The sequence below is a fragment of the Danio rerio genome, chromosome 21 (genome assembly GCF_049306965.1).
Source record: "Danio rerio strain Tuebingen ecotype United States chromosome 21, GRCz12tu, whole genome shotgun sequence".
Taxonomy (NCBI): Eukaryota; Metazoa; Chordata; class Actinopteri; order Cypriniformes; family Danionidae; genus Danio; species Danio rerio.
Window position 1 is genome coordinate 29525176 of NC_133196.1, and position 22322 is coordinate 29547497.

The 22322-nt window shown below is 37.4% G+C and overlaps 1 protein-coding gene and 1 long non-coding RNA gene across 6 annotated transcripts in view; one reads left to right on the top strand and one right to left on the bottom strand.

Moving 5' to 3' along the window:
• The window catches only part of ankhd1 (ankyrin repeat and KH domain containing 1), a 74490-nt gene that overhangs the window by 27612 nt on the left and 24556 nt on the right, over window positions 1-22322 (bottom strand). For 2 of the 5 annotated variants that reach the window (NM_001199768.1, XM_005161355.6), the window contains 3 exon segments: window positions 1172-1319; window positions 2073-2229; window positions 10409-10562. In NM_001199768.1, the coding sequence (NP_001186697.1) occupies window positions 1172-1319; window positions 2073-2229; window positions 10409-10562 (459 nt within the window). 5 annotated transcript variants of the gene reach the window in all.
• LOC141380005 (uncharacterized) lies at window positions 2869-7152 on the top strand. The gene is made up of 2 exons (XR_012397207.1): window positions 2869-5051; window positions 5336-7152. It is a non-coding gene; the product is annotated as an uncharacterized lncRNA (long non-coding RNA).

Consider the following 22322-nt stretch of genomic DNA (forward strand, 5'->3'; position numbering starts at 1 on the left):
AGTTCAAAATAGAAAAATCAGAAAACGTAGTGAGAATTACGCTGAAAGTAAAGAATCTTCAGATATAGACTATGTATAGATAAAGATTAAGATTCTCACAAATCAATCAAGTGACCCTTTAATAAAGAGTTATAAGATCATTGTCTGAAAATTACTCTCAAAAATCAAAAAACACCTTTACAAAATATGATTAAGCACCAAATCAGCTTATAAGAAAGATTTTTGAGGGATCATGTGACTGGAGAAATACCTGCTGAAATTTTTAGGGGTGTAACAATTCATTCAAGTCAAGATAAGATATAAATATAATGATACTTGCGATATGAAATTGTTTCATTATTATTCTCAATATCTTAACAATATTCATCTTAATACTATCATCTCAAAATCATATTAATGTTTAATATTAGTACTCTCTAAAATATATGGTAAATGATATATCTAGGCCTACTCTTGGTTAAAATGCTCCTGATGATCCAAAACAAACATTATTGACAACTTTATTACCTATTATTCACAACCTGGGCAAAGATTTTTGAATATGTACACCAAAGTACGCAACACAAGCATCTGGTCGCATAATGATGCATTCACAGGCTTGTCCTGTCTTTCTGTGGTAAGTGAATCAGCTCACAAGTAGTATCACCGCCGTGAATATGCAATCATGATGTAGCACATAAAAACAATTGATATTTTGTGGGAATCTGACTCTTGGATAAAACTAACTTTAAAATCGCTCTTTATATCATTTATATCAGCGAATGCATTGCATTTTCATTGTGATTTCTCGATATTACCATGTATCTATACACCCCTAGGAATTTCATGTACTACACATAACCCATATAAAATTTGGCCATGAGAAATTTGGGGAAGAAAAAAGAAATTGACTTTAATAATTCATAACATCAGAAATTACAAATAGCTTAAAATGGTTACTAGCTGTTTATCTAAAGAGTGGCAATAAAACAATTGCATTTAATTTATTTTAGTTCATTAAAAAGTGCAGAAATTACAAAAGCAAATCAGACAAGTTAATATTTTAATTACTTAATCAACCAAATGCATTAGATTTTAACCAAATGCATTTGTAGCATCTTAAATGAAAGCTTCAGGGCTAAAAATGTGGAAGGACAAAACAATAGTGCGAGTTTAAGTCTGTACACAGTACCTGTGCGAGCTCATAGTATCCAGCTGAGCAGGCCAGACACAGCAGGCTCTCGCCCTCCTCTGTGTGCTCGTTGACGCTGCGTCCCTCGTCTAGCAGCTTCCGCACCGCATTCACGTCGCCGTCCGAGCAGGCCTCAGCCAGGCTACGGCTAAAAATAACCAGACTACTACAATTACTGCGACTGTGCAGGCGAAGCTAACTACTCTAACTGAAGGAGCAAGAAGACCTAGAGAAGCTACCTGCTTCTAATTTCATATCAAGACTGCTTTAAACATTCAGATTCGTTCACTTCCAGAATGAACATTTGATGATAATTTACTCATCATTCAAGATGGTCATTTCTTTCTTTCTCCAGTTTTTAAAAGCATGCAGGACTCTTCTTCATATAGTTGCTCAGTGGTTCGAGCTTTCAAACAGCAGTTTTAGAGAAGCCTGAAATATATATATATATATATATATATATATATATATATATATATATATATATATATATATATATATATATATATATATATATATATATATATATATATATATAGTGTTAACCACAGAAGTTTGCATCCCAGATGAGCTTTGGTTGGTAAAAAGTATATAACCTTTTATTTTAAGAAAATGACCAATTGTTAAGCAAGGTAAGACCTTTATTCCTCTGCTGGGATTGCGTACCACTGAGAAGTCCACTATATGGAGAAAAATCCTGCTCGTTTTTCTCAAAACCTTAATTTGTTTCTGAAATGGTGGCATGTAAATGAGAAAAGTTCATTCTGAAAGTGAACTAATCCTTTAATATCGCTCTGTGTTAAGCCTTAACAGTGAAGTAATTCTTGCTGGCTGAACAAGAATGTTGCATCATGATGTATAAACAGGAGAAATGTGTGTTTGTGTGAGAAAAGATGCCTACTTGTCGGCCTGGCTGGCGTTGAGTGTGTTTTCGGCCCTCATACGGGTCAGTGCGGCGGCGGCCTCGTCTAGTGCACAGCTCACCGACGACGTCAGCCGGCGTAACACCTCTGGATCTGCAAAGGCTTTGCCATCGGCAGTGGAGAGTTTACCAATGCCTGTAGCATCCAGCCCCACACCAGCACCACACGCCATCCAGCAAGAACAAACGCATCCATGGTTAGTACAGGCCCAACACGCTCACACACGGAGAATACAATGCTCGGTTAGCTAAACTCACACCATGCAGTTTTAGTCTAGTTTTTACATTTCGAAGCTTCTGTAGAGTTTGGAGAACGTCATAACATGATAAATGCTCGAAGAAAATGTTGATTGTCACAAAAGAAAAATAGTCAAATAAAATAAAATGAGGTTGACCGATTTTGCTAGTATGGTACCATATGGTATGGTATTTCTCTAGAGTGCACTGGCAATCAAGTATGCTGCATATATTATTTTGACTTCAAATGTGAATGGTATTCATAATATAAATGATTTTATGTGGCGTAGGTACGCTGATTTATACCTATAAGTGCAAGATAAATGGCATAAATGAGCATGCCTGTGTGAGAATTAAGCATGTTCCTATAAACCATGACAAGATAACTCTTTACTACCTTAATATCCAACATGAATATGAGGTTTGAAGATGATTAAAAAAAAAAAAAAAAAAAAAGACTTCAAACTAATTTACATTAAATGTATACATAACAGACTGTTATAATATTAGTTATAAATAGAGATTTGCTACAAGTTTTGTATTATTAGTGATTGGATGTGTTGGATTGATTGGGTAGCTTTACATAAACCAAGGAAAACCTGTTTTTTCATTTTTGTTTCAAAATTTAAAGACTTTAAGGCCTAAAATTTTGTTTTTGAAATGTAAGACATCAAGTCTTTTCAAGACCCTACGGAAACCCTGATATATTACAAACATGTTCTTATTTTTATTTTTTTTAAGTGTAATAATTTTCAGCTATTCCTGAAATCCCTTCAGGACAGGATCTCCAACCATGCATGTTTTTACTGTATAAATGATCAAATAAATATGTAACGTCGGTGAATATAACAATAAAAAAATCCTACCAAATGCCAACTATTAAACTGCAGTGTAACATTTAACATGGCAAACCACATTGTTGAAAATGATTATTAACTCCAAGCATTTACTTAAAATGTCCAATTAAATAAAACAAAGTTAAACATTTAGTTGTCGAAAGGTCTAGACCAGAGATGCCCAAACTAGCGTCCGCAGGCCAAAGTTGGCTCATGGTAACCTTTGATTTGTTTGTATTCTAATAAGTTCTAATGGAAAATAGTTATACTGCATTAGTTAATACAATTCAAAGTAACGTTTTCTATTTATTTTTTTATATTATGAAATTAATTAGAAAATTAATGGTGGTAAATAGTTTAGTATATTTATCTTTGGCCCACGGCTATCACTGATATTTGGTTTTTAGCACTTCATATGAGAAAGTTTGGGCACCCCTGGTCTAGACACAGCTATCAACAGCTTTTATTTTAATCAGAGATTATGTACAAAAACATTAAAGGAATGCTTCACTCAAACATTTACAACACTCTTTACTTGTTCCAAACCTGTTGAACACAGAACATAGTAGATATACAGAAGATATTTTATAAAAAGCTAAAAAACTAGCCATAGACATTTTGGCTATGTTATTAGCTTTATAAAAATATCTTCATTTGTGTTCAACAGAAGAAAGAAACTCGAAGGTTTACAACAACTTGAGGGTGAGTATATATCAAATAATTTTCATTTTTAGGTGAACTATCCCTTTAAGAAACACAATTTTTGCTGTTAGGCCCTAAAATCTATATTTTGCACATATCGGTCAACCTCTAATCTCTGTCAAAGAAGAGCCATTTATCTTTGAGACACTTGTGTGCTATGCACCATTCCCAACTCTTAAATTTGATTTTCAGGTTGTGTTTTCGATTCCACCTTGAATTTTAATGAAAACAAATGACCACCAGCCAACTCCAAAACATTTCAAAGAACATTTCGCTATCTGCTGCTCAACCCTCAACCAGGAAGAGCAGTGTTTGCTTTCCTCTGACAGCATGAGATGACGTAAAACAGATAAAGCTCGTGGTAAAACAGGAAAACCACGTGGCATGGAGGTGTTCGGTCACAATAGTGTGGTTCAGGTGGAATGAAAACACGTCAAAGCGCATGTAAACAGCAGCTAACACATGAACAGCATAAAGGGTGCACAACTAAGAGGAAGGAGAACACAACAAAAGAGTAGACAAAGAAAAAGACAAATGTCCACAAGCTCTGCACAGACGGAGAAAGCAAAAGAGATGCTCATAGACACAGATGAAGACACGCATACAGACAGTACACAAGTGTACTAAAGGCCAGTGCTGAGTCATGAGTGAGGCTGCTGCTGCTGTATGGAAATCCATTGTTGTTACTAATCTCCCCTTTGGTTCCTCTGTGAGATAACTATCCGCTCATGGGGCAGGGCAGGCCGTTGTAGAGAATCAGGCCGAACACGACAGGCCTCACCCAAGCCAACTCATCCCAAACATGTATACAATGGCACAGCTCGCAGACTAGGCCAAACATGGTGCCAAGTAGAACCAACCACTAGCTGCCTAGGTTATAAAACAATTACGAAACACTCTGCACATGCGACACTAACCTTTCACCCTCCCAAGACCCTTTTTTTTTTTTTTTACGAAATGTGGTCGATCATTAACCTGTCAGCACTCGCAATGCAATCAAAGCTCATGGCGAGTCATTTGGACAAAACACTACAGGATGTAAAGCATGTACAAATAAACAGGTTTTAAGGATTTGCAGGTCTATATTAAGCAGCGTCTCTCAGTATCCAGATATTTGTGTGTGTGAACTTGAACTGCCTGAGTGCTGTTCAGTCCGTAGTAGATCTATATATACACTGTAATTGTGAACTCTTTAGCCGAGGGACCCAGATATTGTGCTTTGTTTCTTTTTATTATAAAATACACAAGAAAAACTAATTTATTCTCCATATGCACTTGGGTGTGCAACTTGCAGTGTCAAATTAGTCTGTCAGTTATTTAAATTTATTGGGTATGATATTGGTCAGTGCTCTTGTTTAAAATAATGATTGTGTTATCAAGACTTTCAGAGAATGGAAAAAAAATGTGTGAGGCTAAAACAACAAACAGAAGAGAGAATAATGGCAAATTTACTGTCCTGCCCCATAGATCCTGCTTTACAAATGCCTCGCACAAACGGTCATTTTTTTTAGTAATTTGATGCAAAGATGATATAATACATATGTAATAAGCATGGGCCTATCATGGCCCTAATAAGATTCTGAGTGTATGATAATCACACAGTTACACAATATTGTGATTATTGTTCTAAAATATATTCTTTTTAAATGTCTGGGTAAAATACTAAAACCTTTTCCCCCTTTATAACACACTATATTTTATGTTAAAGATTTAAAATATTTTGGAGCAGTAGCTAAACATGTCAGGCTAAATAACTCAAATGAATCATTGACTTCTGCTAACTTCATTGGTTTCAAAAACACTGATTTCTTAGCAATTTAAAATGGTTTCTTCGAATATAATTTCAGCTGGAGAATTTAATTAAAAAAATTAAATAATAAAATACAAATCTTACATATACCATAGGAACAGTACAGCAGAAAATTTTGGCAGTTTTAAAACCTTGGCTTTTCGAAACTGTGGTATACCTTGATAGTGGTTATCATCTCAAGCATAATATGTGAATACATATAAATGTACATAAGTTTTTTAAAAGATTAAAATATTAAAAACTTTCAAGCATTTCAGAACATGAAGACCATTAAATGCTTTTCAACAGTCTTGTAAAAAGGGTCCATAATTTTCCTTCTGGAGAAAGTCTCATTTGTTTTATTTCGCCTAGAATAAATGTATTTTTTTTTTTCAGATTTATTTTTTTGCCTTTTTATTAGATAGGACAGTAATGAGACAGGAAGTTAAGTGGGAGAAAAAGGGAGGGGTAGGGTCGGGAAATGCCCTCGAGCTGGGATTCGAACTCTGGACGCCCTAAAGTTCTGCTGCACTATATCTCGGCGGGCTAACCACTAGGCCAGAAAAACTCTTAGTTTTGACTTCTTTTTAAGTTGAAACCAACATTTTTATTTAAGAATTTTTAGATATTTAGACTAGATATGAGACCAAACAAAGCAAGAAAAGCCATTTCTGTACCTAAATACTGTTAAGCTGCCTTTCCACTGCACACAACATTTGGACAAGACTGTCGGCTTATGCCCCCTTGTGGCAGTCGCACAGAATTTTCAGCTCTGACGTGCACCATGGGAGACTGTTCTCGCAGTGTCCGAAATAAAGAAGTGCAAAAGCAATTCCCCGTGACTGAATGAATAAATACTAGAAACTCAGACTGCTTAAAGGGCACCTATGGTGAAAAATCTACTTTTCAAGCTTTTGGACAAACATATGTGTATATATAGTGTATAGACTATCATATTGGGGTGATATAAACACACCCAGTCCTTTTTTTCAATTTAACAACATAGAAACGGTGGACCAATAGGAGCGGTTTTCAGACCAACCGCAACTTTACGTATGAGTACGGTCCCCCGCCCACCGAATTGATTGACAGCTGCTTGCATTAACATGTCCCGGTAGTCACGTGTATATGTCAACAAGACCAGACATATGCAAAGCAACCGGGAATAAAAGGTCTGTTCAGTTCGCTAGGATCAGCAATCATCATCAAATTTGATTAAGAGTAAGTTTCACATGTTTAAAGGGCCATAAAACCCCTTCGTTTCAGCAGGGTGTTTTCACACCTCTACTTTGGAAAAAGTCAGAAAAGTGGGCGTGTCCAGCTCTGTTTAGGGGGGAGTGTCGGAGGAACTAAAGTGGGAGGGTGTGGGAGTGTCTATTTAGGCATGCGTGAGTTTCAGAGACAAAATTCACACACACAGTAGAAAGTGATGGTGTTTAACCTACATGGACATCTGTAGTCGAATTATTTGCCAAATTATTAAATGGTGGACTTTCATTCAGGGAATTCATTCATGCCCCTCGCAACAAACGAGATATTTGATTCGAGGAACTGCTCTAAGCGTGTATTTTTCATGCAATGTTTGATACCGCACGGCGAATGAGAGAAAAAAAAAACTCAGCATTTCCCGGAAACTTAGATGCACACGGCAGGTAGTGTCAGAAAGCTGCGTGTGTTAGTCCGGTCACTAAATGCGGTAAAAACCCTACACGAGGTTAAAGTTTGGTTGTGGTGCTAACGTGTTTACACTCGGTGCAATAGTTTGTTAGATACAAACAAACTGAATAAACAAAGAGCACTGGTTGCTCACTTACCAAATCTGTAGAGACAGGACAATCAACAGCAACTAGAGCCGCGTCTTTATGAAGAGAATACTACAAGCGAATCCGGATCTCAGCGTTTGCAGATGAGAACAGCTCTCAGGTAAACAATAATACTCCTTAGACACGCAAGTTATTGTTGTCGAGCGTCGTGTACACTGTTAATCCACACGTGACTCTGAGCTCTCACAGAGAGAAAATGAAAACGAAACTTAACTGCAGCAAACTATAAAAGCAATACTTCACGCTTGTTTTGCCAACACAACGTGGCTTCTCTGCCGTCTAAACACTGTGACAGTAATGAATAATAATGAAGTTGCACAATAGAGCGCGCTGATTGGTTTGAACCAAGCCTTACTTATGCATTAATGCATCACACTGTAAGACGTAATAAGACACACTCTGGCACAGACGTCCAGTCTGCACGCTGGAATACAACGCTATTATGTCATGACCGTGACGCAGCTTCAGAAATTAGTTTCAAACCGGAAGTACGAATTTACTTAAAATAACGCAAAAACAACCAATTTACACTTTTTAGTGAAATATAGGCGTCCTCATAGTGTTATTAGCAGTGTGGGACACATATACGACTGTCAACAGCTCAAAAAATGTGTTTTGGTGTTTCGTGACCCTTTAAAGTGTTTTAAAACAGAGCACGTGTGTAATTAATTACAGTGATTTACTTCACCTTTACTTTATCAGCACAGCCGAGTGTCAGAACAATTATAAAGGAAGACGCTTCAATCCCGGTTTGTAGACGTTAAATCAGGTTTATTTTGTACAATAACATAACAGAAATCCACACAACAGTGGAGATTAGCCTGTATCCTGACACATTTGAGTGCAAAAACAGTGCAAAGCTAAGCGCGCTCTGTCTCTCTGCCTGTCTGTGTGTGTGTTTGTATGTCAGCTGCGGTGTGCGTGTATTAGTATGTAAGTGTGTGCAAGCGCGCGTGAACTTTGCAACTTCAAACTTTACATACACATTCTAGAGATGCAAAAGACTTATATTAAATCTGAAAAAAGGGGTAACCTAGGTGCCCTTTAAAATACTGGAGGGAATGTGGAGACAACATAAAAAAATATATTTTTATTACTTTATTACTTACATTTATGAATAGAAATGTTATTTTTTTTATTATAGACTTTTTCGCTTGGAATTTTACATTTTTGCTTGAAAAACACTGGAATACATCACATCCGGTCAGCCGGTCACATATGGTCTAGTCACAGGAGTTCAAATATTTTAACGGATCTGCAGCTCAATTTGGATCCGAATTTTCCGTATACGGAGATGATTGTAACTCCACGCTGCTCCCAGACTAGTACTCTCCATTGGAAATGAATGACTTCCGTCTGTCACTTGTCGTGTGCAGTGGAAAGGGGGCTTTAGGATGCTTTCAACACCTGTAGATTGATTCTTTTGTTCCGAAATAGGGATTTAAATTGCTAAAAAGTTTATTTTCAGTCTTAATGTGGTTCGCTTTCACACCGCAACGTTTCTAAACGGACCAAAACATAGTTAAAACAAGTCACATGCAAGTAAACTCTCCTCACATTGGTCAGTTTCAGGGTTTATTTTTCAGAGTCCCATGGATTCCACTTACCTGTCATACAACGTTGTTTGAACTTATAATGGTGAGAAATAAGACATAAGCGACAAGGTGCACTTTAATTTTGACACCCACAAACACAGTGACCAAATATAAATCAGAGAGGTAAGATTTTCTCATACAGCCTCATTTAAGTTAAAGTTTTGTAATATTATCTATTGAATCAATCAATGTATTAAAAAAATGTTGGCTAGAATTATGCATTACAAGCTTAAATTAGGCTATAGAGAGAAATAATAGATGAACAAAGACTAGAGTCTGATCATAAAGCAGATCAATGTTGATCTTCTGTGTAAGTGTCAGTGCAGAAAGAACAAATCAATAGCCATAAAAGAAAATTATAATATTAAAATATGGAAAAAGTATCAGATGGTAATTTTAGTCACTTTTCCAACCAGAAAAACAGCACCCTGTAATATTTCAGCATGCTTTCACTTTCGAATTTGACATGAACAGTAGTAAAGACATTACACCCAGCTCATAATTCTCTCTTCATAAAGCCATATATGGCTATTACATATCCATAATACACTGTGATATAGCCTGGTTCAGTGGATAATTTAGCTTTCTCACTACAATCTGCTCCTGAGTTTGTTTCAATTGAGCCGAGAGCAGCTAATTCAGGCGTTCTCAGACCGATTTTTTTGCCGCGGATTTGAGCGCGATTGCGGGTTTCACATTTGCCAAATGAACCACACAAACTAGGCAAACGAGAGTTCTGTAACAAACATCTGTGTGTGAAAGCACCCTTAGACTCCCCAGAAAAAAAACATTTAATAGAGCCATTCAAACAATCTGGTGAAACTGTACTCAAATAGCAATATTTATTGCAAAAAAATTAAATATTGCAATAACAGATTTTTCCGATATCGTGCAGCCCTACTTTATGTAAAGTAAAAACCAAACCCAACCCAAAAATATTTTAAATGGAAGTTAATTCATATTTAGGCTCATGCAAATATGGTTGAAAAGATTTTTAGTATATAAACTAGTTCTCTGCACAGCGCAAAGCCTAGACAAAAAATCAGTGAAATGTTATTGCTGCTTTTAATTATTAATACTTAGTCACTCCAGCCCTAAACATACAGATTTACAATTATTTCTGCTCCTGTAGAGTTTTGTCTAGCAACAAAACCATTTGTAGCGCCTCTGTAACAGTTTGCCACAGAAACCACAAGAACCGAAAGCCTGACTCATGCTCAGCACTGTGAAGACATGTTGAAAAAGCAAACAGAAGTAGTGAGCACATGCATGCAGATACAGGATAAATCATTAGGCTTAATGCGATCACATCACGCTTGGCCAGTGGATGTACCTGCTGCTTCTAGTAACGCCTCGAGCCGTGCCTGTGTTTCTGGGTCTACTGTTCTGAGGTCAGCTCCGTCTGCAGCGCTTGATAGGAGTAGCTCTGAAGCTGTCTTTAGTACGGGGTTATCCAGATCCTCCTGGTCTAGTATGAATGATTCAACCTGCATGGAAAGAGTCACTGTCAGAAATTGTCTGCCCGTGTTGTTTAGCAAATATAGTTAAGAAAAACAGAAAAGAATGTGAATATCTCATGATAAACCTATACATTAAAGCAACATCAATTAGTCTGAAGATGGAAATGTGGTTTAAAAGGCAGGATAGGTTTATCTAGCTTGTAATGGCCAACATTTGTATCTGCCAGAGTCACTTCAGACTGGCTGTGAAAAATTATTGTGGTCCACTTCAATGAACACAGCAGCACCACAGCGTGACAACACCGTACATCATGAAGTCTGGCACTGATCCTGTAACGACACTTTAAGATACAAAAGCACAACCATACCCTCACTGATACAAGTAAAGCAAAAGTGAGACACGCATCATACATTGGAGAGTGTTTACACTGCTTTTCATTTTACAACTCATACTGTAGATTTTGCTGGAGTAACACATGCCATCCTCATGACTATAGAGCTTTGACGACATCTGAACGCAGAATAGTTTTAGCTTGAAAGAGGGCTTGTCTGTGCACATTCGCTCGTTGATTGGGTTATCTGGAGAATTCTGCATCCTTGATCTAGCCCAGCACAAATGACAAATACACAGATTTTGTTTAATTGTTTCATTTCAGTGAAAAACGATTTGCTCTCTTTCCTGTGACGGTTGAGGGTGCGAAGGCTCCGTGAGGGGGCTTTGTGGGTGGTTGAAACCTCAGAGTTAGGGCTTTACAATATACCTTTTCAGTATCGATATCACAATGTGTGCATTTGCAATAGTAAGATCGCAGCATCTACAATGTTATCATTGCTGATCAGCAATGAAGAATGTACATTGTTTACATTTTACATTACACTTGATTATTCAATAATAGGGGCAGGACAAAAATAGCGATATGCATGAGGTGGTGCATTGCACATATATCAATGGTGCAGTTCTAAGAAATATATGCGCTGTTAATAAAAGAAATACATCTCATAACTTTGATGCATTTTTCCCTCTTCATTTACAAATATCATGATCTATTGTGAATGGTTTTCTTGTGATATAATCGTTGATATCATGATGTGTCATTATCAGGGGCAAAATATAATATCGTATTACTGTTCCTGAATGTCTGACAACTTATTTCACTTTTATCTTTGCTCTTATCTTATTTATTTATTTTTGCAATTTCTTACTTTCACTCCTCTACAAGATTATTCCTATCAATCCAAGTTAATGATTTTACTAAAAAGTCATTTGCCGAAATTGTATTCATATTTCAATATAGATCGTAGCAAAAAAAAAAATATCAATGTCAATACTGTGCAGCCCTACTCAAGAGTATTGAGGCTCATACCACAGGGCACGTACTACTTTTTTTAGTTAGGTTTGAATATCGTTACACACCTGCTAAATTAAAATATAGTATGCTGAGACATGACAAAAGCACTTTTGACAGTAAAACAAGAAAATATGGAAAATACCCATTAAATTGCTTAGATGACTTGCAGCTAACACAGGCAAAGATGTTCTACTATTTTTCTAAAAAGCACAATTCACAATCATTGCAGAATATTGCGTATGCACTTCTAGTTCGACCCTTCTAGGAACGTAAGACTATCAATGTTGTACCAAAATCGGACTCACCAAATTAGCAAAAATCCCATTTTGATTTGCATGCATAAGCAGGGAAGTGTGATTTTTGCCAATTTGGTCAGTAGATTATCTGACAGTAGTTTATCATAAGCATTTTATCATTTTTATGTAGAAGCAGAAGACGACACATAAGCACATTCTAAACTTTCATCAATTTAATGCAAATGTTACAAATTCATATTCCAGAAAACTGTGTGAACTTGTTTTTAAAATGGGCCTGTTCACATATGATCTCTTTATGGCAATTTAATTTATGTAATGTTCTGAACAATTATGTGAGTGTCAAAGGGGCTAAAGTCAAAAGGTGTCTATATTATTTATTCTATAGAAAACAAAAATTCAGCAATGAAAATCTCACCAATGCTGCATTGTTTTTGCACCATTTTAAACTGTTGGTTCATGTAAACGCGGAGCACTTTCTGCATTTACAAAAACTTGCTATAGTACTTTTTCATGTGGGTTGCTCTGTTTTAATCTAGTTTCTGTTACCTAGCACTGTAATCACATAATATTTATATTTGTTTAGGATACACTTTACACATTCTGATTATAATGCCCTTTTTATTGAATTGTTCCAATTATCTAAAGTAATCTTTGACTGTACTTGCATTATTATGCTATTATATTGTCATACTGGAAATACGTAATGAATGTCCTTATGAGTGAAATAAAGAGCTTTAAAATGACAATAAGAAAGTTTAACATAATACAATTTGGCGCAAAACATTGTACAACAAATATAAGATATCATAACAGGCCTAGTGCTAAAAGGTGTAGTATTGGAGGAGGCCAGTGGCACAAATATTTAAGAGCTGGGACACACCAAGCTGACGGACAGCCCTTGGGCTTCAGTCTGGCTAGTAGGTTTGGTGTGTTCCCCACGTTGCCTTACGTCAGGATAAACATCGAAGCTCACTTGACCGATGCAGTGTGCAGAATTAATGTCGAGCTGTCAACTGAAGACAGCGATCTGCCTGGATATTTAGCAATGAATCACAGCACAAGTGTGACGTGGTAAATTGATGTAGCAAGTCACCAATTCATGTCAAAAAAGACTGGCTGTTAATTTACTAAATTTCTAGAGGGAGTGCTGTCGCCTCAAAGCAAGAAGGTCGCTGGTTCGAGCCTCGGCTAGGTCAGTTGACATTTCTGTGTGGAGTTTGCATGTTTTCCTTCTAAAAGTAAAAAAAAAACCTGCATTCAGGTGAATTGGGCAAGCTAAGTTATCTGTAGTTTATGTGTGTGAATGAGTGTGAATGGATGTTTCCCATTGATGGGTTGCGGCTGGAAGAGCATATGCTGTGTAAAAATGTGCTGCAAGTTGGTAGTTCATTAAGATTAATAGATTAATAATAAGGGACAAGGCCGAAAAGAAAATGAAAGAATCCCACCATGGTGAGTGACAAATACTGTGATAATGGTACTAAACGCTGCTTTGTTTACACTTTGCACGTGCATTGGAAGTTTCAATTTCCTGCTCTGAACAGAAAAACAAACTATTTCAATGCACGGGTGAGAAAAAACGCATCCTTCCACATAGGCGCAGAACAAATGCTCTTGAATCAGTACGCTGCTGTACATTTGCTGTGTTCACGGACAGCTTTTGGTCTAGACTAAACCAGATGTAAAGTAAAAACACAGTTGGGTTTTGGCGGTGCTAGTTGCTTGGGATCGTCTTGGTGTGGAGGACACTTTTGTTTTGAGCTTACTCTGATTAAAATTGTTGCATGCTCTCCAGTCGGCTTGAATGAGTGAAAGTTTGAGCTATTCATACAGTAAGTTAGAATTTCATGCTTTTCTAGTGTAATCTCAAATCACCTGCGAAGAAACTGTGAAGGGCCATTGAACCTCTACTGCTTACTAGCATTTCAGAAGTGGTATCATGACAGAACACAGAAGAATAAATGCACAGATATATGCAAAGAATTCGCTGGGCACATGTGACTGCTTATGAGTTTGCTTGGTCTTTCATTGACACTGAAGGCACAATAGAACCCAAGATCACTAGCCGCGTTTCCACTATCACGCCTAAAGCGAGCGAGCCAGGGCGAACCAAGGCTAGTCGCGTTTCCACTGTCACTTTCGGGGCCTAATCGGGCCAAATCGGGGCTTTCTTGGGGCCAGCGGCCGGCCTTTTTCTGCCCGACGAACACCTTGGGCCAAAGAGGGCCAGCCGGGGGTTTGGGGCGGAGTGAAAGGAGAGGCGGGCACAGTTTTCCAAATGCACACGAGTACATGCGCAAAACACATAAACAAATAAATAAATAAGGGAAAGAAAACATCTGGAACAAATTATAGGCTGGGGTCTTTTTTGCGTATGATCACCCTTATGTAAGTCTGTTGCATAAAATAATAAAGTAGTTTTAATTTATACGTGACTTTTCTTTGCTGCGTCCTTCTGGATGTTTCAATAACGCATAATAATCTTTACATCATATTAAAAGGCACAATAGACAGTAAAGGTTTTCGAGAGTTTTTGTCAAGTTTAAAAGGTGTGTTTGTGCGCATTTAGATGCCTGTATGTGTGTGTGTGAGACCGAGGAAAGAGCGCTCCCTTCATAGCTCTGTTTATGCCACGAGCGGCTTTTTTCTTTTATTTTTTTATTGTTTTTATTTATTTTGGAGATAATACACTATATGAATACAACAGAATAACATTAAACTTTACAAATTTCGTGTCCACTTTTGTAGGCGCGGCTCTCAGTCCCGCCCAGACTTGTCAGCGTTACCAAGCCGACCAATCACAGAGCTTGCGATACGCTTCAATTCCGACGTGTAGTTACATTTTTTGAGAGGTGCATGTCAGCGACGCCGTTGGCTGCGCCATAGCATACGCGTGCGCTTGACACAGAAGTATAAATCAGCCTTTAGGCTTTCAAACAACATTGGACTGATGAACAAGCAAATGTAATTTTTATATATAAACTAACTGCTAGTCAATCATACCAGTGGGTGTTTACTTTAGAGTCTACAACCCATCAATATGGATATCAATACATGAATATCAATATTAATATGAATAAGACCCGCGACATCCATATACAAAACAAAATTCAATGCCATCATGTGAGCCACTTTAACAATAACAACAGCACATGGTGTGTTCCCTGGAACATGAGCAGGTAATTAACACAAATGAGGACACCAGTCACAAAGTTCACATCAGCCACTAAACCCACCCCCCTCTCAAGCGCAGCTGGGAGAAAGAGCTGAGTGCTATTTAGGCCCTGAGCCTTTGAGGAATTACTGTAAGCATTAAGATGAGCTGATCAGCGGGTTTCCCCCTCCCTTTACTCTCCCTGCGCCCTTGACCTCCACACACCCTATTTAACACCTAAAGGGAAGGATGTCCCATACTGTGGGCTACTAGGACAAACTAGACGCCTTGTTAGCATAGCTAGTTGCAAGGTAGTGGTGACCACCGTAGGCCGATTGAACCAACACCGTTAGAAAAAAAAAACATTAAAAAGCCTCAGTAACAATTTCTCACAAAGTAGTACAAATGTAACACAATGATGTAACAAAAAGCATTTTTAAAAAGACAAGATGCTAAAGAAATATTTAATTTCCATGACTTTTCCAGTAATTTCTGTTTACAATATTGAAATAAGCATTCAGCAAAAACAATATAAACACTGTGGAGTTTCAAAGCATCTCAGCAATGAAGCTAGTACAAGCATAATATCTTAAACTGGTAATATGAGAAAAATCGAAGGCTCAGCCAGGTCCAACTCAGCTAAATTGAACTCAGATCCCATGACGGTCACAGACCAAGACAGATGGATAGATAGATAGATGCACACAGACAGTCAAAGGTCGGTAAGATTTTGTTGTTTGTAAGTCTTTAAAAGTTGATCATAACCTTGATTATTAATACAGTAGAAACCATGTAAATTATTATTGCACTAAAAAAAAACTTCTTTAAATTACTTTAAATTATTTAAAAATGTATTTTTAAACATGTAAATGACAATTTAAAATACTTCAATATTCCAGTGTCTGTTGTGAGCTAACATTTAAAGAGCCCATATTAAACATGAAATAGGGTCATATCTTGGTTGTAAGAGTCTCCAACAACAGTCTAATATGCATGCAAGGTCAAAAAACACTTTCATGGTCTTATAATCTGCATTTATTTTTACCTAATTATCCCAGCGACTCCTGTATGAATCGTCCAGTGATTCATTTGTTCCCAAACCCCTCCTTAGCGCGGAGCTAATCTGCGCTGATTGGACCGATGACAGTCTGTCGCGATTGGTCGACTGCCTTCAGTCAGAGAGGGAAATGGCCAATAGCTAATCAGCAATTTAAAAAGTAATCACAGTTCATACACGCTCGATAGTGTAGGCGTGGATTTTAGCTGCCACACTATGGCGAGTGGATAGTGCCACGGATAACCGAACGAAGGAGACAGTCGTGTACTCGCCATACCACACACACACAAAAACACACACACACCTCCGGATGACAACGCTCCCGCTTCCGCCCGCACCCGCCAGGTTTTAGCCTGAGAACCCGCTCCGTTTTCTGCCCGCCGCGCCCGGTGCCGCTAGAGCGGAGAACACAACCAAAAATCACCCAGTATACAGTCCAGACAGCCAAGCTGTCTGTATAAACACATACACAGCACAAAGCTCGTTCGTTCGTTCGCTCTCTCTCTTTCTCTCTCTCTCGCTCTCTCTCATACGCTCTCTCATACCAAGCAGACTCTCTCTTTCTAATTCACATAGCAATATCCGTGATATTGCTAGACAGCCCGCTCCCGTCCCAAATTAAACCCGTTACCGACCGCTCCCGCGATTTATTCGGAAATTTTAATTTATTTTCCCAGATTTCTGCGGCGCGGGAATAAATTTCCGAATAAATCGCGGGAGCTGAACTCTAGCACGGAGCTCCATAAACAAACAGCACGCGTCGCGTTTTTAACGTGACTTTGTACGCGATAAGATAAAATATCCAGTTAACCTGATACAGTACACACGGTTACAAGTAACAAATCACAGCTAAATACATTTGCAAGCTAGAGTCAACGAGGCAACAACTTTAACCGCACGTACTTACACTTGAGAAATGGAAGAAACCCATCCTGACGTCCATCAGTTACACTTTACTGATCCTTCCTTTAACAAACTCAGATGAAGTATTCTTTGTAGCATGTAGCTTCCAGAAGTTTCCAACTGCTTGGTTATAATGCTGAGGTTTCATCTTTGGGTAGAGACTCAATATAATATCCATCTGCAGTGTGACTTCAATCGACCGGCATGTTTGTGTGTGTGTGTTTGTGGGTGTGTGTGTGTCTGGGTTTCTGCGTCAGAGGGCGGGGCCTCAGGTTTGAAATCTCCCGGGTTTGCGCGTGCACGTGAATAACTTGGTTTCGTTCGTACGTCATGGCGAAACACCTAATGAATCGTGATCAAGGCGACTCGTTTGAAGCACTATGAGTCGACTCTTTTATAGATGAATCAACAGTTTTAAACACTGTATTCTTACAGATTTAAGCCTTAGCTGAATACTTCACTTCACTTAGAGCTGTGTTACACACTACATGGAGGGGAATTTTCAAAAACCCATAATATGGGCTCTTTAAAAAAAATGTCCTAACTGCTTCTGAACTGAATAAGTCAAAGTAATTCAGAAAAAAAAAGATAAATGTTATACTTTTAAATAATATAGCTTCCCATTTAACTGCTTTATTATCTAGAACAACTTTATCTTTCCAGTAAAATTGTCATTTGTCTGCATTTAAGATCTGTGCAGAGCTCAAATCATGCTACATGAACTTTGGTCATGACTCATACAAGGGTAAACAAAGTTCACAGTACTGAAATTAATAATTTAAAGATCACATAAGAAAGGAAAAAGCTAAATTATTACATCTAAATTAATGTAAATTACATAACTTCCACTGTAATAGGAAGAAAGGGCAGGACATAAAGTAAATCCTCCCTTTTTTTAATAGCCAATAGTATTGTTTACATCACTGCTTGCTCTGTAAACCAGCATTTGACATCAGCCACAGCAAATCTAATCTTTTCTCCTCCTAAAACCCCTAAACCTCTCACTTTATAATACAGCAATATTCTGTGCAGGATTCAAATGGAGCAAATATGTTTTTCTTGTCTGTGCCAACTCAATGGTCAGCTCTGTGGGAGAAAATTTCATATCTATCAAAACAAATGAAAAATCACATTTAATGAAGACAATAGACACCCAATGCAAAGCAACCTTGCATGCTGTTTTAATTGTTCCAGTGGTCAACCACAAAACCCTTCAAAGGCAATGGGACATCTGTGCTTGCTCAAATAAACCCCTCAAAAATTACTTTGTTTTTGAAATGCAAATAGAAAAGTGACAAGCATGCTTAGAGAGTCCAGTTGTAAGCACTTGCTACACTCAAACAGAACAGGAGGCATATGATGCACATGACACATTCAATCAGATTCTGTCAAGCTAAAATCGGTTTTCTATTGCCAGTACAAACTGTTGATTAACTTCTAGACCAACAGCACACACCCACACAGCAGGAGGATTTCTGATCTGTGCCACACTCTCATAAGTAATACAATTCAGGTTCTGCGAATTGATAACATTCTTTTAGCTATTTTGACAGAGAAATAAGTAAATTATATTTATATTTATATATATATATATTTATATATATATATATATATATATATATATATATATATATATATATATATATATATATTGCATTCATTATGTTTTGAAATTAGGAACAAACTTCATGTTTCATTAGAAAACTGTTACTGAATTATGTTTGATAATTTGTTTTTGTTTTTTTTTTACTTTATTGGAATGTTCCACACAGGATTAGGTTTTTGGCAATTACCATGGGGGAAAAACTATGAAGATGTTTTGTTGAATATTATATAAATAAGTAAAATAAAAGGGTCACCCTGTGCTGATCATGGTCAAAAAAGACTGCATTTTAAACTTATAATACTACTTTAAATTTAATTGTTTTGTCTAGTGGAAAATCTTCCTGGAACCTCACTTGTTGAAATATCAAATCTATAACAATGCATTTCAATTTTTTTTTTTGGTTTCAAAGAATATATACATTTACGTGTAATTTATAAATATACACTTCATTTCAAACTCAAAATCATAAAATTAAGTAATTTTTTACTTGACATCAATATTCTGCCATGTCACTTTGGAAAAAAACAACAATAACCAAAAATCAATGAGAAAGCACCCTTAAATGTTTGGTACACATTTAAAATTCAGAATTAAGCAAAAAGTGGTTAATGGGTTATATATGGACTGTAACTTTAGAATAAATCTACTTAAATGTCCTGAATTTGACCACTACACAAATTACACATTACATTTAAAAAAAAAATTAAACATACCATTTATTTGAAAAAATCCTAACCAATAAAAATTAAACGTAGTGTATTTTAATGATTTACATGACAATAGCTCTAATGCATATTTTACTACATCATTTAATAAGATATCCCGCCTGTATCAGTAGAAGGACGCAGGCATTTCTGTCATCAAACAGCATTAAACCATTATATTTCCAACATAAAAAACCAGAACCACAATATTTTAAAGCATATACAATATGAATACAATTGTGCAGCCCTTGCCAACATCTAGCAGGCCATCATAAACGTGCAACTTTCTCCAAATAAGCGTTAAAGAAGAAACTCAGGAAATCTCTATAGAGGTTGCTGAACAAACATGCAGTAGGGTGACGCTGATTTCAAACAGCCTTTGCTCCTGCACTAGCCGGTAGTACTTGCTATGCTAACTGGAGTCTGAATTTGTTTGGTGAACCTATGCAGACAGGCATTTACACTTTATGAATTAATATAGCCGAAATGGCAAAATTCATGAGTTGACTTCAAGGAAATAGATTCATTCTAGATTAGGGGTCACCAATCTTGGTCCTGGAGGGCCAGTGTCCCTGCAGGGTTTAGCCCCAACTTGCCCTAACACACCTGCCTGGGTATTTCAAGTATACCTAGTAAGAACTTGATTAGCTTGTTCTGGTGTGTTTGATTAGGGTTGGAGCTAAAACCTGCAGGACACTGGCCCTCCAGGGACAAGTTTGGTGACCCCTGTTCTATAAAAGGAAGTTAAAGTCATTTGCAAACATAAAGCAACCAGTAGTTGTAAAATGCATACACTTTTTTTCCCTAATCTGTAATGTAAAGCATGGACTCACTATGCCACAGCTGCATTTGCAAATTAGATAATAGGTGTATAGCCTTTGTACAGGCCCAGTGTCCCTCTGAAATATTAAGATGAATCTCTTTGGCCTGGTCATACATTAGACAGTAGCACCACATCGACATATAAAGGACAATTCTCTCATTGATTTTCAACATATAAAGCACTAAATCTGTGATTTCAGTACCAGCGTAGTGACGGTTGTGACAGCTGTTTGTGCTGGTTATAAACATAAAAATTGTAATATGTTGGATTTGCAACTACACGCCCAACAAGTTGATCCTCATGATTTCTTGCCCATTTTCTCTTTCACACAACATATGCCTTTGTTTTGGGACATTTTAAAATGCTGAACGTGAGAAGCATTTTTTTATTTTTTTTTAACTCAAACAATCACTTTATCAAACAAAACTCCAATACATCCACAGAACAATATGAGCATTTAGAGCAAATAAACTAATGTAAATACTATGCCGCTTGCTGATTGGTAATGATTGGTAATAGTCTTTACCAGCTGAACAGAAAGGGCTGATATTGGCTATAAAATTGAAGGCGCTGTTCACAGATGGAGGAAAGAACAGCCGCGGTTACAGTCAATATGCGCATAATACACGATTATCACAGGTAATCCATAGTAGGCAGAGTTGAGAAAACTTGCACCTCAGGCACGCTCGTGTCTGGATCCACAAATATCGCTTTAACAGACAAGAGGAGAGAAAAAGTTACCTCACGAACACGGCAGCTGGTCAAATGTCCAAAGTGAGAGTGAGAGAGAGAGAGAGAGAGGCAGTGGTGGATTTTTAAAGCATTTTTCCCTAGTAGGGAAATAGAGTTGGGTACCGAAACTCTTTGGAACCGATATGCACCGGATCAAATCAGCATATGAATTTCGGTGCCGCAACAAGAACGTAAAGCAAGTCACGCACCGGAAGCGCCGCTCGGCGACGCGCATGCCACAAAGCGCCATCTGAATTTCATTTTAAATAACATACAAATGTGCAAGTCTGGTGTGTGATACTACAATGAACTGTCATGTGTGCTCCGTGCCGCAGCTCTGAGTGGCGCATCTGCTGTGTGACGCGCTTAAGAAAATAAAGGGGTGCATTAAAGACACACGTGAGAAAGCGTTGTCACACTATCTCTAAATGTTTAATTCTAAACAGCTTTGAGGGATACGGATGTCAGCGATGTCAGGCGTTTGTTATTGTTGCTTATAGAAGGCAAAGCGCGCAGTACGGCGCATGCGGTGAGCGACTCACTTCATCAACACCCATGATCGCATTCATCTAATTTGCTTAAACTAAGCATTCTACAGTATGGCTATATTTAACAAGCAAGGATTCTGACACACCAACATGCAGCAGATGTTTTACAAAAGTTGCATGTAAGAGAGAAGCACGTCAAACTTATAAAATGTGAGGGCTCATGGAATCAACCTAAAGGTGAGAAATGGACCATCTCTGACAGCTTGTGACATCATCTGACTCATTATCGGAGTACGTTTACATAGACACCAATACACTGATTTTAATATGATTAAGACACTACTCTGATCAAGAGTCTAACACATAAACAGTGATTTTTTTTTATATCTTAAAGCACCAGACACAAACTGTAGAGGAAACATTTATAGGCTGGTGACACAATGACGTTGATGGATCTATGTGCTATAAGATGTAACTGGGAATCATGAATGTAACATCCATAAAGCACTTCATGTAAACACCTGAATCCTATTATTGTCTTATTCAGATTAAGGCAAATCATTAGCTCACTGATGTCCATGTAAAAGTATTACAAGCCCCAAACCCAGAAAAAAGGTGCTCCCTGATTTTGATGACAGCTATTCCACAGGTTAGTAGTAAGCTAATGTAATGTTTAAAGCATAATGTAAATCTTGCATTTATGCTAATAAACAA